Here is a 17,879-nt window from a genome sequence, read left to right as displayed (position 1 = left end):
TATGAGTATATGAAATATAGGACAAACTGAGTGATTGGATTGAAGAGTTTTTAACAAACAGAACACACAATGTCATTATCAATGGAGTGAAATGTTCAGACATGAAAGTAACATAAGGTTATTATTCTTTGCAGTATTTACAAATGACATAGTAGACAATGTTGGAATTTCCATGATGCTTTTCACGAATGATGATATTGTTTACAGAGAATTTGCAACACTACAATATTTTAACAAAATACAGGGAGACCTGCAGAGGATCGATGCTTGGTGCAGGGGGTGGTAATTGACCCATCGGCACAAACAAATGTAACATGATGTGTAAACATAGACTGAAAGACACTTTATTGTATGATTATACAGTTGCAGAACTATCACTGGAAGCAGCTACTTCCATAAAATGTCTGAGTATGCATAAGGAGTGATTTATAGTGGAAGGACCATACAAAATTAATTATAGGTAAGGCAGATGACAGACTGAGTTTCATTGGAAGGATGCTGAGGAAGTGTAGTTCAATAAAAAAGGATGCAGTTTACAAGACAATAGTCTGACCAATGCTTGTATATTGCTCATCTGTCTGAGAAGCATATCAGATAGGATTGATAGAGTAAATAAGGATGATGCAAAGAATAGCAGCACATTTTATTACAGTTCATTTAATAAGCACAAAATCTTCACAAAGATGAACAGCCAACTCCAGTGACAGATGTTGCAAGAGAGGCATTCTGCGTCACAGTGTAGCGATATGAAGTGGGACAAGCATGTAATGGCAGTTGTGGGGAAGGTGGATAGTCGTTTTCAGTTCATTGGTAGAATTTTGGGAAGATGTGGTTCATATATAAAGGAGACTGCTTATAAAACACTAATATGACCTATTCTTGAGTACTGCTCGAGCATTTGGGATCCCTGTCAGGTCAGATTGAGGGAGGACATACAAGCAATTCAGAGGCGGGCTGCTAGATTTGTTACTGGTAGGTTTGATCATCATGCAAGTGTTACAGAAATGCTTCAGGAACTTGGGTGGTAGTCTCCAGAGGAAAGGAGGCTTTCATTTCGTGAATTGCTAATGAGGAAATTTAGAGAACCAGCATTTGAGGCTGACTACAGTACAATTTTACTGCCGCCAACTTACATTTCGCGGAAAGACCACAAATATAAGAGAGATTAGGGCTCGTACAGAGGCATATAGGCAGTCATTTTTCCCTCATTCTGTTTGGGAGTGGAACAGGGAGAGAAGATGCTAATTGTGGTATGAGGTACCCTCCGCCATGCACCGTATGGTGGATTGCGGAATATGTATGTAGATGTAGTTTACTTTTGATATTCTGACTGTGTACATTCCTAGAAGAATAAGCCAATATACTGCCTTCTCTTACCTGTATCTCACAAGAAGACAATCGAGATAAAATTAGGGAGATTCAAGCCTGCAAAGTGGCTTACCAGCAACTATTCTTCCAGTAAGCCATTCACAACTGGAACAGGAAATGTGGAAGTGACACTGATACACAAAGTACCCTCCACTGCACACAGTACTGTGGCTTTGGAAGTATAAGTGTAGATTCATAGCTTACTTGGACTACAACAAAGAGATGATGTATTTGATAGGACTATTCTTATATCCACACTTAACCTCTATTCATTGGACTCAAGGTTCTTTGGTATAAAATTAGTTTCAAAGTTTCCAGATGTAATTAAAAAAACTGGCCCAGTGCACGTAGGACTCGTGCTCTGAGTGTTCCATACAAATTAATTTATGTGTATAGACAGTTCATGTACCCTGGGAATAAAGAATCTCTAAGATTTTTGCTTGTTATCGACATTGATACTGGCAAGATATTGCTTCCAGACCTTTGGGAATGTTGAAGTTTGAAGTCGAAATAAATTACAAAAGAATTTTTTTTCGTTTGATACAATTACAAATTAGCAATCTCGGATTTTTCCCTTTTCTTGTACTGTGAAATCTTACTTCCTTCCAAATTTCATGATTCTGGCCTTGCGGGAAGAACCCTATAGGTTTTGATGAGTGAGTTTGTGATTATCAAAATAGGTGACATAAATGGACATATCTTTTGATTGCGCTGACTTAGAAGCTTCGTGTTTTTACATCACCAGTTGACTGCATACCATAGTATGCGACATAAATTTCAACGTGCTACATCTCCTGGTTCCTGAGAAAAAAGGTTTTTGGATGGGCAGGTGGGTGGACTGGCGGACTGACTGACAACAAAGTGATTTTACAAGGGTTGTGTTTTTACTAACTGAGGTACAGAACCTTAAAAAATTACAGAATTTCAACTTACTGGGAACATTAATAGCTATATTAAAACATAAAATTTATCATTCATTACTAAAAAGAAATACGGTGTATTATTTTAAAATTTTTACATGTAAGAAGACAGATAAATACGGAATATAATTTTCAAACTTTTCACAGCATATTACCCATTAGCTTTCTGTTCCCATTACACTAGATTTCGTGAGAGGTGGACCAGCCAGTATAAAATGAGGCAGGAAGTATTGTGTTGTCAATTCACAAGCAGTAATAGCAAACTAGCTTGATCAGGAGAGCTCGTTGGTTTTGAAGGGGGATTAGTCAATGGAAGTCACTTGATTAACAGATCCATCAGGGATATTTCAACTATTCTAAGGCTGCTCAAGTTGACTGTTGTTGTTGTTGCTACTTTGTGTTTCCATTTCACAGTCACTGCACCAGTAGCTAAACAAAGACCAGGTGGACCTCGTGTACTGACGGACATGGAGTGTCAAGCAAATTGGGAGCTGGTTGTAAAAAATAGCATGATATCGACACATTGAACAGCATTGTGCTCTTTGAACAGTAGAGGAACCGTTCGGAGACAATAACTGTTTTTATCAGCATAAAAATGCACACTGCCTTATAGCATCATCTGTAAAGGAATGCTTCGTGGACAGTACCATGCCTGAAATGGGTTGGCCTGTCCCAAGTTCTGGCCTGAATCCAGTGGACACCTTTAGGATGAGTTATAATGTTGACTTTGTGCCAGACCCCAATGTCCAACATAACTTTCTTCTCCGGTTTCATCTGTTGAGGAAGAATAGATTACCATTTGCCTGCAGACATTAAGACAGCTTACTGAAAGTGTCTCAAGCACTGTTCTTGCCATCATGAGGTGAAGGCTGAACAGATCTCACATTAATGTTGACTAATAAGTGCCCAGATACTTTTCATCAGCTAGTGTATAACAGTGTTGAAAAGTGTATATGAGTTTATGAGAGTAGGAAATGTATTAGAAATTGGAGCTCAGGAATAGGAAGTTATATGTATATTACGTGAAAGAATGAGTACAGTCAGTATGGTCAGGAGCGAATACGACACTGTACAAAATTAATTATTGGTGTTGACAGTTTGTCCATCCCAAGAATCGAGAATCTTGACTATTTTTGTCTGTCATTGACACTAATACTGGAAAGAAATTGGTCCCGAGAATTCCATGACTTTTGAGAATATTTCAGTTTTAAGTTTCAAGTCAGGTAAGAAATGACGAGAGAAATATTTTTTTCATATGGTATAGTTAAAAATTAAGTTTCCTGATTTTTCTCCCTTTACCAGTGTGTGAAACCTTGCGTCTTGCCAGATTCCATGATTGTATGTCAGCGGGAAGTACCTTACAGGTTCTGGAGAGTTTGTGTGCGAGCAGCAAAATATGTGCCATAAATGGCTGTGTCTTTTGACTGCATTGGCTTACAAGCTTAGATTTATTACACCACCTAGGGACTGTAGATCTTAGTATGTGAAATTGACATGTATACCTGTTCCTGAGAAAAAGCGGGGTTTTTAGCAGACAGACAGACAAACAAACAAACAACAAAGCGATCCTATACGGATTCCGTTTTTATGGGTTGATGTAAGAAACCCTAAAAGGTTATCCTTCAAGTAGTGCTTTGCAGCCTCCCATGGCTTGTGGACATCTCTGGTGTCCAAGGGAAGAACTGGGAGCGCCATTGAAGTTGCACAGCCAAACCAGCCTTGTAAGACTGCACTCTTATATGCTGGGGCTAGCTGGCCTCCATAGGTGGCAGAGAGACCCCCAGTGAACTGCTGAAAGTTGGGAATTTCCTGGGCTTCTATGTAAGAGTAGAGTCCCTGCCTGTAGATCATGAGACACTGTCACAGTGCTACAAATGCAAAGGCTTTTGGCCACGTGGCCAAGTGCTGTACTGGATGGGAAACTTGGACAAGTGTGCTGGTCCCAACAGTCACTGCACCACTGCAGCTGTATAGGGAAGAAGAGAATAGACTTTTATCAGATGTGACACTACAGAAGAATATTGAAAATGACACTGAACTGACAAAAGTAATGTGATAGCGATATGCACAAATATAGATTATGGTAGTATCAGGTACATTCAAGGCACAAAAGTGCAATGCATTTGCGGAACTATCATTTATACTAAGGTGATTCATGTGAAAAGGTGTCCAATATGATTATGGCTACATGACAAGACTTACAACATTTAAAATGTGTGATGGTAATTGGAGCTGGATGTGTGGGGCATTCCATTTCAAAAGTCATTAAGGAATTCAGTATTCCAATATCCACAGTGTCAAGAGTGTGCACAGAATACCCTATGTCAGGCAGTATCTCTCACCACAGACAACAAAGTGGCTGACAGCATTCGCTTAACAACTGAGAGCATCAGTCTTTACATAGAGTTGTCAGTGCTGTCAGACAAGCAACACTGCCTGAAATAACTGGAGAAATCGATGTGGGACGTATGACATATGTATGTGTTGGGACTGTGTGGCAAAATTTGGTGTTAATAGGCTTTGACCACAGACGACTGACGCGAGTGCCTTTGCTAACAGTATAACACCAGTAATGCCTCTCCTGGGCTTGTGACTATATCAGTTGGACCCTAGATGACTGGAAAACGGTGGCCTGGTCAGATGAGTCCTGATTTCAGTTGGCATGAGCTGATGGTAGTATTTCAGTGTAGTGCAGGCCCCATGAAGCCTTGGACCCAAGGTGTCAACTAGGCACTGTGCTAGGTGCCAGAGGCTCCATAATGGTATGAGCTAAGCCTGCATGGAATGGCCTGGCTCCTCTGGTCTGACTGAACCAATTATTGACTGAAAATAGCTATTTTTGGATACTTGGACAGCATTTGCAGCCATTCATGAAGTTCATGTTCCCAAAGAACGATGGAATTGTTATGGATGGCAGTGAACCATGTCATCGGGCCAAAATTGTTTGCTATCTGTTTGAAGAACATTCTTGTCAATTCGAGCAAGTGATTTGGCCTTACAGATTGGGAGACATGGAACATAAGAGAGAGGTAATTTCATGCACAAAATCCTATACCGACAACAGTTTCGAGTTTATGGACATCTATAGAGGTGGCATGGCTAATATTTTGGCAAGGGACTTCCTGTGACTTGTGGAGTCCATGCTACAACGAGGTGCTGCACTACACCCGGCAAAAGGTGGTCTGACACAATATTATGAGGTATCCCATGACTTTTTTCACCTCACTGCAGATGGGTAGTTTGGATAATTGGTTAACTGTTGAAGAGGAACAAAATCGAACCGAAGAGAAAATAAATTTCTGGCATAATGTGACTAAAAGAAGGTAGGCCTACATGTTAGTAAGAGACACCCTGAGGGTATGTAGGAGGTAAAAACTGCGAATGGAGATCAAAACTTGACTACAGTAAGATTATTCATGTGGATGTAGATTGTAATTTTTATGCAGAAGTGAAGAGACTTGCACACAATAGACCAACGTGCTCTCGCAAATAATTTTGCTGCAGGACCTACGTGCAAATAAATAGTTTGAGTCTCTTGCTATCAATAACTGTAGAAAATAAACGAGATCTGCAAGCCGTATGGTATCTTTCCTTCCTGAGAGGATGAAAATTAGAAGAAATATTTAAACCTTGTAAAAGGTATGCAATTCATTAAACGAGGTTTGCCTCTGTAAATACACATTACAAATGCAATAGCACGATGCGGTTACCACTATAGCACACAATAATCAATTATTGTATTATATCATTTTTCCTTCAGATGTATCAGTCCCTAGTGACCATTGTACATCATCATCATCATGTAAAAGAATTTTGACATTGGAAATATATTGATTTTCGCATAATAAATGGTAATATTTATTAATTCCTACCCATAGAAAATAATATGTGGGGTTGACTTTGTGTGGACATAATACTTAAATGACGTGACGCCGCAAGCTATCAGTCATCCTGCTGTCAAACAATGTATGCACAATCCGACATATTGATCTGTAACATAAAACTCACATAACAAAATTAATGTGTTCTCGCTAAAAGCATTGTGCAGTGAATATTGATGCATTTACCTGCATTTACGAGGAAACTAACGATTGTTCTTCAATAACTGAGACATTACAAAGAGCCCAATTACACATATCTCCTATCGTCTTGCAGATAACAAATGGAATCCAAGAAGAAAAAAGTTGAAAGAGATCTAGAGATTATCTTTGACATTTCTCAAATACACTGGCTGTGAATTACGACCAATATTAGCTGTTTTATCCTTTACCTTATATTAATTTTCTATGACGTGGTTCTCTTTTTTTTGTTGTTGTTGTTGTGTTAAGCATATTGAAAACTAAAGAGCTTGTTCAGAAGACGTGATTGACAATTTTGGAGCATATCCAAGGGTTATACTGTAAACATTAAGAGTAAGCAACACATCTTTATTATTATAGATATAGAAAATGTTTTTCTTGAGATCGCTATCGGCGGCACTACCCCCAAAAGAAAGATACACAAACGAAGCGGTAACCTCACAGCCCTGATTGCAAAACATTAATATCCACAGGGAGACTTTGTAACTTACAAATAACAGTATTCCATATGAAAAAAGGCCACTGCGCAGGAAACCATACACAATGACAGAAAATGTGAGCTCAGAAAGCTTTCGAAAATAAAAACAAGTGATTTTATGGACTGTAAGTGCGATTCAAACATTTGCTGATATGAAAGGATAAGCAGTTGCTATTGGAGCATGGAGCAAGAAAACAAATCGCTGATAGTAATGTCTAGAAGTAGTCATCCTTAAGCAAAATTGTCATCCAGTCTAAAATTACTGAAAGAATGACAAGTATCTCCTACCTGTTATGATTAAAATATATCGATTGCTGAGGCTTAGTTAATAAAAACGAAAAAGTTCTTATGGTGAAGAGTTGTATAACTTGCAGTAGCATAAGATTAATAGAACCTGAAATAACAACAGGTTAACCAATCTGAGGTTCTGCACAGTGTCAGAATTTAGCCCGTGACATTTCCATACGAAGATGCCCCCAGGCTTGCACAATATTCATATGACAATTGTCGAGTTGCAATGCGGTGGCATAGATCAGCAGATGATTTTAGAATTTGCAGAGACCATTGATATGCTGCCGATGGATACCACTATGTCAGATTGCAGCCTAAACTTAATTTCTCTGTGTTAGAGAATTGCTCAGTAGTGATAATAATAATAATAATAATAATAATTAATGACACATACAACACAGAACAAAATTATAAATGAAGAACAAAATAGCTGTTGCAAAGGAGCACGAGGATGTAAAGAGCAACTGATAATAGATGCAGAGGTGACATATCAAGCTAAAACTAAACAAAGGTCACTACACTACGCATACATTGATTACCAAAAAGCTTTTGATGGTGTACCCCACTCATGGGTACTACAAATATTGGAAATATACAAAGTAGATCCTAAATTGATACAGTTCCTAAACATAGTAATGAAAAATTGGAAAACCACACTTAATATCCAAACAAATTCAAATAATATCACATCACAGCCAATACAGATTAAGCGTGGAATATACCAAGCAGACTCATTAAGTCCTTTCTGGTTCTGCCTTGCTCTGAACCCACTATCCAACATGCTAAATAATACAAATTATGGATACAATATTACTGGAACATACCCACACAAAATCACACATTTGCTATACATGGATGATCTAAAACTACTGGCAGCAACAAATCAACAACTCAACCAATTACTAAAGATAACAGAAGTATTCAGCAATGATATAAATATGGCTTTTGGAACAGACAAATGTAAGAAAAATAGCATAGTCAAGGGAAAACACACTAAGCAAGAAGATTACATATTGGATAATCACAGCGACTGCATAGAAGCGATGGAAAAAAACATGCCTATAAATATCTAGGATACAGACAAAAAATAGGAACAGTAAATACAAATATTAAAGAAGAACTAAAAGAAAAATATAGACAAAGACTAACAAAAATACTGAAAACAGAATTGACCGCAAGAAACAAGACAAAAGCTATAAATACTTATGCTATACCAATATTGACCTACTCATTTGGCGTAGTGAAATGGAGTAACACAGACCTAGAAGCACTCGATACACTTTCACGATCACAATGCCACAAATATAGAATACATCACATACATTCAGCAACTGAAAGATTCACATTAAGCAGAAAGGAAGGAGGAAGGGGATTTATCGACATAAAAAACCTACATTATGGACAGGTAGACAATTTAAGAAAATTCTTTATAGAACGAGCAGAAACTAGCAAAATACACAAAGCAATCACTCATATAAATACGTCGGCTACACCACTGCAATTTCATAACCACTTCTACAACCCTTTAGATCACATAACATCAACAGATATGAAGAAAGTAAATTGGAAAAAGAAAACACTACATGGCAAGCACCCGTATCATCTAACACAGCCATACATCGATCAAGACGCATTCAACACATGGCTAAGAAAAGGCAATATATACAGTGAGACGGAAGGATTCATGATTGCAATACAGGATCAAACAATAAACACCAGATATTACAGCAAGCATATTATTAAAGATCCCAATACCACAACAGCTAAATGTAGACTTTACAAACAACAAATAGAAACAGTAGATCACATCACAAGCGGGTGTACAATACTAGCAAATACAGAATACCCCAGAAGACATGACAATGTAGCAAAAATAATACATCAACAGCTTGCCTTACAACATAAACTTATAAAACAACACATTCCCACATACAAGTATGCACCACAAAATGTACTGGAGAATGATGAATACAAATTAGACTGGAACAGAACCATTATAACAGATTAAACAACACCACATAACTCACCAATAAAAAGAAGAAATTAACACAACTAATCGAAATATCCATACCCAATACAACAAATACACAAAAGAAAACGGGAGAAAAAATTGAAAAATACATCCAACTGGCTGAGGAAGTCAACGACAGGTGACATCAGGATAAAGTTGACATTATACGAATTATACTATCAACTACAGGAGTCATACAACACAATATCCACCAATACATCAATGTAATACAGTTACATCTAAACGTATATATACATCTACAGAAATCTGTAATTATTGATACATGTTCAATTACCTGAAAGTTCCTAAATGCAATATAACATATACCGTACAGTTAAAAGGAAGTCACGCTAGATCAAGGTCCGCGTCACTTTCCATAACGCCTGAGAAAGGAAAGAATAATAATAATAATAATAATAATAATAATATTATTTTATTGTCGTTAAGCTTACAGAAGCAATAGACAACATCAAATTACAAAATATAAACAAAATTATATGCAGGCGTTATAAGTACAATATTACAACAGTTTTATAAATAGTCAATAGACAGGAGATACAATATATAAAGTGAAGTAATACAACCAAATCAATCAGAATGTACCAGTACAAAATAGAGGAAAAAGTCAGAATACAGAACACCAAGACAGGAAAACATATTATATACAAAGAAATATCACATCAAATTACAATAACTGCCCTTTGCAACTGTGCAGAGAAGAACAGATTAATGCTTATTACTAGCTACTGACAAATAGGTAACTAGAACTGCTAATGAAGTAATTAATATAGTATATCGGGAGCAGCCAAAGTTTATAATGTTATTTGTTTTTGACTGCAATCAAGAAATTCAGCAAGGGAATTAAAAGGATGCTCGACCAGCCACTCATACAGTTTTGGCTTGATCTTTTCAATAGGACAATCCAATTTACAAAGAGAGAATTTATTGCAGCATTTGGAACCTATTACATGACAGCTTTTCAAAGACTTAGTTAAGTGTTGAAAAGGTACATCAATGCATTTCCTGTTGCTCGTATTATACGAATGTATATTTTCTCTTTGGTTTGGTAAATTGTTCATGGTATGTAGAACAACGGTATATATATATATATATATATATATATATATATATATAGATTAACAACAGTCATAACTGTAAGTTTCACAAACAATGGCTTGCAGGAATCTAGACTACCAGAATCAAGGATAATTCTTACAACTTTTTTTTGCAGTAGAAGAATATCATGTACATGGCTACAGTTTCCCCATAATAGTAAACCATAAGAAATAATGCTCTGAAATAAGGCAAAATAAGTTGATCTAATATATTGATCTGATACACAACCTTTTAACCTTCTCAACAATCAGATTACTCTAGAAAGCCTAGCAGATATATAGTTAATATGGTAATTCCAATTAAGTTTACCATCTAAATATGTACCAAGAAATTTAACATTATTTGAAACATTCAGAAATAAGGTATCTCTTAAATTGAAAAACATGAACTGTGTTTTATTTTCATTTAATAAAAAACTATTTACTCTGAACCATTTTGATGCTTCACTGATGGTATTTTCTGTTATATTTTTTAACAGTTCAATGACAGGGTCATTGTTGATAAAGGTTGTATCGTCAGCTTATAAGATTGAATGGGAACTTACATTAGATGGTAAATCATTAATCATAATCAGAGAAAGCAGTGGGCCAAGCACCGAGGCCTGAGGCACACCACACAGTACATTGGCTACGTTGGATCTATCTTCATTAATACAAACAATCTGTTTACGGTGCTCCAAAAAAGACCTAACAATACCCAAGCCACTGTTTTGAAAACCTAAAATCTCTAATTTATGCAGAAGTAACTTGTGGTTCACACAATCGAATGCTTTACTCAGATCACAAAAGGTGACCAGAGCAAACTCCTTATCTTCAAATACCTGGAGAACCTTTTGAATGAACGAATCAATAGCATGAGTGGTCGATCTATTTTTCCTAAAATCAAATTGCTCATTGGAAATAATAGAATTATTATCTAGAAAGTTAAACATTTGGTTATACATAACAGTTTCTAATACTTTAGAAAAAACAGGAGTGAGCAATATGGGGCGGTAACTAGATGGACATTTTCCATCTCCATTTTTATACACAGGAACAACTCAACATAGCTTCAGTACATTGGGGAAAATTCCCTGTGTCAGACACTTATTTATAACATAAGTTAGAGGGCCGACAATGCATTCAATAACATTTTTCAATATCTTACAGGATATGCCGTATATATCGGCGCTGCTCGAAGGCTTAAATTTATTTACAATATTTAAAACCTCCTGCTGCATCACTTCAGAGAACACAAAATTATGTCTGTCATGCCTAAACCACAAATTACAATTTTCTATCATTTGAGCAGCAGTTTCCGCAGGTTTAATGATATTTTTCTGAATATCCCTAACTGACTGTATACAGAAATTGTTAAAATCATTTTCTGAGATAGCTACCTCTTTTGGTTTGTTATTTTTGGCGACTGAGTTTATTATATTCCAAGCTTTTTCGCATTTATTTTTTGATGCCTCGATACTTATAGAGTTATGTTGTTTTTTTGTTTCAATAATAGCTGCCCTATATTTTTTCTTAGCTTCTGTAAAGAAAAATTTGGATTGCTGAGTATTAATCTTTTTATTTAGATCTAAAAACAACATAACTTTATTATTTAAATTGGCTAATTTGGGAGTAAACCACTCTTTATTTATCTTTTTGATTTCTTTGCGGAATAATCATTTCAAACGAAGTATTGAATATTGAAAAAAATTTCTCAAAAACACAATCAGCTGACAAATGTTCTATTTTAGCAAACATATCAAACCAATTGAAGGAACTAAGCTGGGATCTAAAATTAAACTATTTTGAGTCATCTACAGGACTTGTTACAACTAATTTAAACTTATGAGATGTATTGTGAGTTACAAAAGAATTTTCAAAAGTGAGAAATACACCATCATGATCAGAAAAGGGAAAGTTGACTACATCACACGAAAAAGTTGATCATAAGTAGTTTGTTAGGATGTTATCAAGACAGGCCAAGCCTCTGGTTGGTTTGGTATTGTGGTAGACAAAGTTAAATTGCCTAAGTAAATTTTTAAATTCTCGTACACTGGGTTTATCTTCTGTGACATCAAACTCAGCATTTAGGTCCCCCCCTCCCCCCCCCCCCCCCCCCCCACACACACCAATTACTATCTCACAGTTTTTCCACTTGTTATATGTATTCCTGATACCTCAAAATCAAATTCCTTACACAGAAAACTCACATCTAGCTTGCTACTATAACCCAGCAAAGAGTTTCTAATGTAGACGGCATTACCACCATGTATACACTTATCCCTGCAGAAGTTACTAATCAGTTTAAAGTCATCAAATTGAATAAAGCAAATTTCATCATATTTCCACCAATGCTCATTAACACAAATCACATAAAACTGATTTTCTAAGGCAAATTCATTCAATATTAGGGATTTACTACTCAGCCCTTGCACACTGAGGCAGCAAATTCTGAGACTGTGGTTATTTTGTGAGGAATTAGAATCAGCACTGATATTACTATACACTGCTAAATCAATGTGCTTGGTTAGACTGAAAAAGTATTATCAGAGTGTACTGGGTGGTTAACATTGTATTCTAAGGCTATTGCATTATGGTACGTAGCTTGATTCAGACAAAATTTTTCTACTATGTCTACAATAACATCTGAGACAAATCTTTTACCTAACATATTTAGGTGAAAACCATGGTATGAAACCTCCTACCAATGTTGCTGAGGTCAAAGAAAGTGACATTCCTAAAGCGTTTACACATCTTAAACATTTCCTGGTTAGCCTTCTTCACCTCTTGATTGATGGATGGCCATGCAGGTAGATTATACCATGTTAGAACAGAAAAAACAAAGATAAGTTTGGCACTCCGAAGATCTTGCAGCCTGTCTTTCAGTGAGGAGATAAGATTTTGCCTTTCGTTTCTCGCCATATCGTTTGTTCCCATCAGTAGTACAGAAACGTCGAGGTCTGACTTGACACTTCCTGCAGCACTTTGGGTGGCTTCCTTGAAGCATGCCCCTGATCTCACAAAACTAGTAACATTGAAGTTGCTTTTCTCTCTTATTCCAGCATACACATTCCTACCTTGGCTACCAGCGTGAATTTGAATGTTTACGGATCTTCTAGGCCTAGGTACAAACTTTCTGGGGACTTGTTTAGTAGTCTTTGTTGTTGGCTTCAATTGTAGGTTAGACCTTGAATTGGTTTGGATGCAGACTGGGGTTATGCTCTCTGCCCCATCGATAGCTTCCAAAATACCATACTTGTTTGAAAGGGTTAGATCACGTTTCGGGTTTTTCTGGTTATAAACAGATTTTTTGCTGTTTTTAAAATTGGCATCGATATTGGGCCTATAACCATGGAGGTAAGAATAGAGGGAGACACCGTGACGTCACAGCTGCGAAGCTATGTGAAGCCGAGGGTAGCCATCTCAGTCTGACCAAAACATTGCTGCTGTAAGCTTGTGTGCATAGGCTTGTCGCTCGCTTTTGGAAGGATTTTGCGCTATTATGGTGACTTGTGTGGTGTTCGGATGTACGAATTGTTCTGATTGTGATGCGAAATCGAAGGGAATAACATTTCATGTGTAAGTTGTCTTGTTAAGTGTGATTTTACAGCTTCATTGTGAATGAGCGTGTGCTACATCGGTACTTGTACTGTAGCGTGTTTTTCTCCTGTATGATTTTAGATTTCCTAAAAATGAAAGTCGGAAAGCTCTGTGGGAGAATGCCGTGAGGAGGAAGAATTGGCGTGCGTCTAAATGGAGCACTATGTGTTCTCAGCATTTCCGAGAAGAGGACATAGACCGAACTTCTCTTTCAACAGTAAGGCTCCGAGAAAATGCTGTACCATCAGTTTTCCCTACACACCAAAAACATTTGCAAAAGGTATGTTAATTCAAAGAATTAAATTCTTAGTTTTCAAGTTCACGTTTCAGTATAATACGTACGTATCGTCGATAATCGAAGTGTTGAGTAACTCACTTTGTCTTCATCATGTACCAAATTAAAAGCTAACACTACATTAACTGGCGTAAAGTATAGGTCTAAACAGGACACTGTGTAGATTTGCCATTCTATGTACCGTATTTCAGTAAATATTGGTGGTAATGAACAGTGTTTCCCAGTAGTGTAACGTAACTGAAATGTCCCAGTACATATCACAAACAAGATGAATTTATGGGGCTTTGGAGGGAGGGTATAGCTAACTTAGTTTTCAGTTTCTATTATTTAGCTCTAACTCCAAAAGTAATGGAATACACGTGTGAAGTAAATTATATCAGTTATGTGAATATTTAAGGCAGTAGTTTGTGAACATCTCACCTTGTCTGGTCTACTGTGTTGTACAATATTTTTATTGCACTGTCTTTGCTAGTTAATGGCAGTTATGTTTTAGGAGTAATTGATACAGCTCTAGTTTTACTTATATACGAGGGCAGTTCAATAAGTAATGCAACACTTTTTTTTCTGAAACAGGGGTTGTTTTATTCAGCATTGAAATACACCAGGTTATTCCCCAATCTTTTAGCTACACAACACTATTTTTCAACGTAATCTCCATTCAATGCTACGGCCTTATGCCACCTTGAAATGAGGGCCTGTATGCCTGCACGGTACCATTCCACTGGTCAATGTCGGAGCCAACGTCGTACTGCATCAATAACTTCTTCATCATCCGCGTAGTGCCTCCCACGGATTGCGTCCTTCATTGGGCCAAACATATGGAAATCCGACGGTGCGAGATCGGGGCTGTAGGGTGCATGAGGAAGGACAGTTCACTGAAGTTTTGTGAGCTCCTCTCGGGTGCGAAGACTTGTGTGAGGTCTTGCGTTGTCATGAAGAAGAAGTTCGTTCTGATTTTTGTGCCTACGAACACGCTGAAGTCATTTCTTCAATTTCTGAAGAGTAGCACAATACACTTCAGAGTTGATCGTTTGACCATGGGGAAGGACATCGAACAGAATAACCCCTTCAGTGTCCCAGAAGACTGTAACCTTGACGTTACCGGCTGAGGGTATGGCTTTAAACTTTTTCTTGGTAGGGGAGTGGGTGTGGCGCCACTCCATTGATTGCCGTTTTGTTTCAGGTTCGAAGTGATGAACCCATGTTTCATCGCCTGTAACAATCTTTGACAAGAAATTGTCACCCTCAGCCACATGACGAGGAAGCAATTCCGCACAGATGGTTCTCCTTTGCTCTTTATGGTGTTCGGTTAGACAACGAGGGACCCAGCGGGAACAAACCTTTGAATATCCCAACTAGTGAACAATTGTGACAGCACTACCAACAGAGATGTCAAGTTGAGCACTGAGTTGTTTGATGGTGATCCGTCGATCATCCTGAATGAGTGTGTTCGCACGCTCCGCCATTGCAGGAGTCACAGCTGTGCACGGCCGGCCCGCACGCGGGAGATCAGACAGTCTTGCTTGACCTTGTGGCGATGATGACACAGGCTTTGCCCAACGACTCACCATGCTTTTGTCCACTGCCAGATCACCGTAGACATTCTGCAAGCACCTATGAATATCTGAGATGCCCTGGTTTTCCGCCAAAAGAAACTCGATCACTGCCCGTTGTTTGCAATGCGCATCCGTTACAGACGCCATTTTAACAGCTCTGTACAGCGCTGCCACCTGTCGGAAGTCAATGAAACTATACGAGACGAAGCGGGAATGTTTGAAAATATTCCGCAAGAAATTTCCGGTTTTTTCAACCAAAATTGGCCGAGAAAAAAAATGTGTTGCATTACTTATTGAACTGCCCTCGTATGTTGATTTTGGGAGGATTCCTTCAGGTCATTTGAATACATTAATTTCACTTTCCACCTGATTAGGTCCTTACACATAGCTTTTGCCTAGGAATGATTCCATGCTGTATATAGAATTTAAGAGGGGAGGTGCTGGAACACTGAAGTGTTTCTGCAGCTACACAGTGTGTTATAAAGAGATAATCTGTTTCTCCACATTGTCATATAGAAACAAATTTATGAAACTCCTTTTTGATGAGCATCAGCCTCTGCACACAAGAGAATATTTGAGAAGAAAATTCAGGTTCGCTGTTTAGATTATGAGACTACTGAAGCTAACAAGTTTGTCTGGTATAATTATTTAGTGAAGCCACAGAAATTAACACTTGGGCTGTGTTAAATATAACTCTGTATTTGGGTTAAGCACAGCAAATGAACATTTCTTTTGTTTGATGCACTATTCATTGACATTCTCCATTGAAAGATATCATTGATTAAAAAGCTTTGGCAGTACCTTCTTGTTAACATTATCCACTACTGTGGAACATTGAATATGCACCAACCACTAATGCAAAATTAGATATAACACACAATTTTATATCATTAACTGTTGGACCAGTTGTATTGAGAACTTGTTAACTGACAGTACCCACAGCGATACAGTGTGATAGTTAAACAAGACACCCCAGCAGAAATATTTTACATGTTCAAAGTTTATATTTTTTCAATAAGTGTGTATTAATTGTAACTTCGCACATGGGAGGCATTTCAAGTTGTCTGCTGAACACAAAAACGGTTTTTGTTAGAGTAATGAGTATTTTATGAACAAGATAAATAGTTGCTGGAAAAATAGAATTTATATTTCTGGAAAGGACTAAGAATAGGAGTAATTAGTGGGCTGTAACATGCTGTTCATGGCAAAGACTGTAACACCTTCAACCATCTGTTAAAAACAGTTCTTAATGTTTTCCATCTGTTTATTTCATTTAGGGAGACAAGAAGGGAAAGCCACCATTGCGGAAGGAGAGCTCTTCCTTTCCATCTTCAGTTTTGGCTGCCGTCAGCAGAGAGCAGGATGAAGAAGTTCCTGCTCTTGTTCCTGGGTACACTGCAGGACCACCAGAACGTAGTCAGACATCCTCTGAAAGTGAGGAACTGAAGACGAAGTGTGAAAAGCACAACTGATCAGCACAAAAAACAAATTAAAACTCTTCAGCAGTCTAAGCAACGACTTAAGAAGAAAGTGGCTTCTTTGAGTGCTATCATTAAGGTACTAAAAGACAAGCATCTTGTGGATGAAAGTTCACTAAATATACTAGAAAGCATACCTGGAATGCAGAGAGACTTGCTGCAGCGACAAACTGCGAAAGCTGGGGCACAGGCTGTACCTAGGTCATACAGCCCAGAACTGCGCTCCTTTGCCTTAACACTGCATTTTTATTCCCACAGGGCGTATAATTATGTTAGGCGCTGTTTTAATACATGTTTGCCACACCCCAGAACATTAACAAAGTGGTACCAGTGTGTGGGTGGAGCACCTGGCTTCACATCCGAGGCGTTTAAGGTAATTATGGCAGAAGCTTGTCACCGTGAAACAAAGTTTCCAACTCTATGTAGCTTGGTAGTTGATGAAATTGCCATCAGGCAACATGTAGAATTTGATGGTACGTGCTATTACGGTTATGTTGACATGGGGTCATCTGTAGACACGGATAATTTGCCCATTGCCAAGGAAGCATTTGTGCTCATGCTTGTGGCTATTAAGGCTTCTTGGAAGCTCCCAGTTGGGTATTTCCTGACTGCTGGTATAACTGGTGAGCAAAAAGCCGAGATAGTTAAACAGTGCATTGATCTTGCCAATTCAAGCGGTGTGAAAGTTGTTTCGCTCACATGTGATGGT

The 17,879-nt window shown here is 37.8% G+C and overlaps 1 protein-coding gene across 1 annotated transcript in view; it reads left to right on the top strand.

Moving 5' to 3' along the window:
- LOC126416932 (formin-2-like) overlaps positions 1-17,164 on the top strand; it is a 277,023-nt gene extending 259,859 nt beyond the window's left edge. The window contains 1 exon segment of the mRNA XM_050084812.1: positions 16,970-17,164. Within this exon segment, the coding sequence (XP_049940769.1) occupies positions 16,970-17,164 (195 nt within the window).
- Positions 17,165-17,879: the final 715 nt, after the last annotated feature.

Source organism: Schistocerca serialis, chromosome 8, assembly GCF_023864345.2.
Source record: "Schistocerca serialis cubense isolate TAMUIC-IGC-003099 chromosome 8, iqSchSeri2.2, whole genome shotgun sequence".
NCBI classification, from domain to species: Eukaryota; Metazoa; Arthropoda; class Insecta; order Orthoptera; family Acrididae; genus Schistocerca; species Schistocerca serialis.
This window is presented reverse-complemented; position numbering and strand designations above follow the sequence as displayed.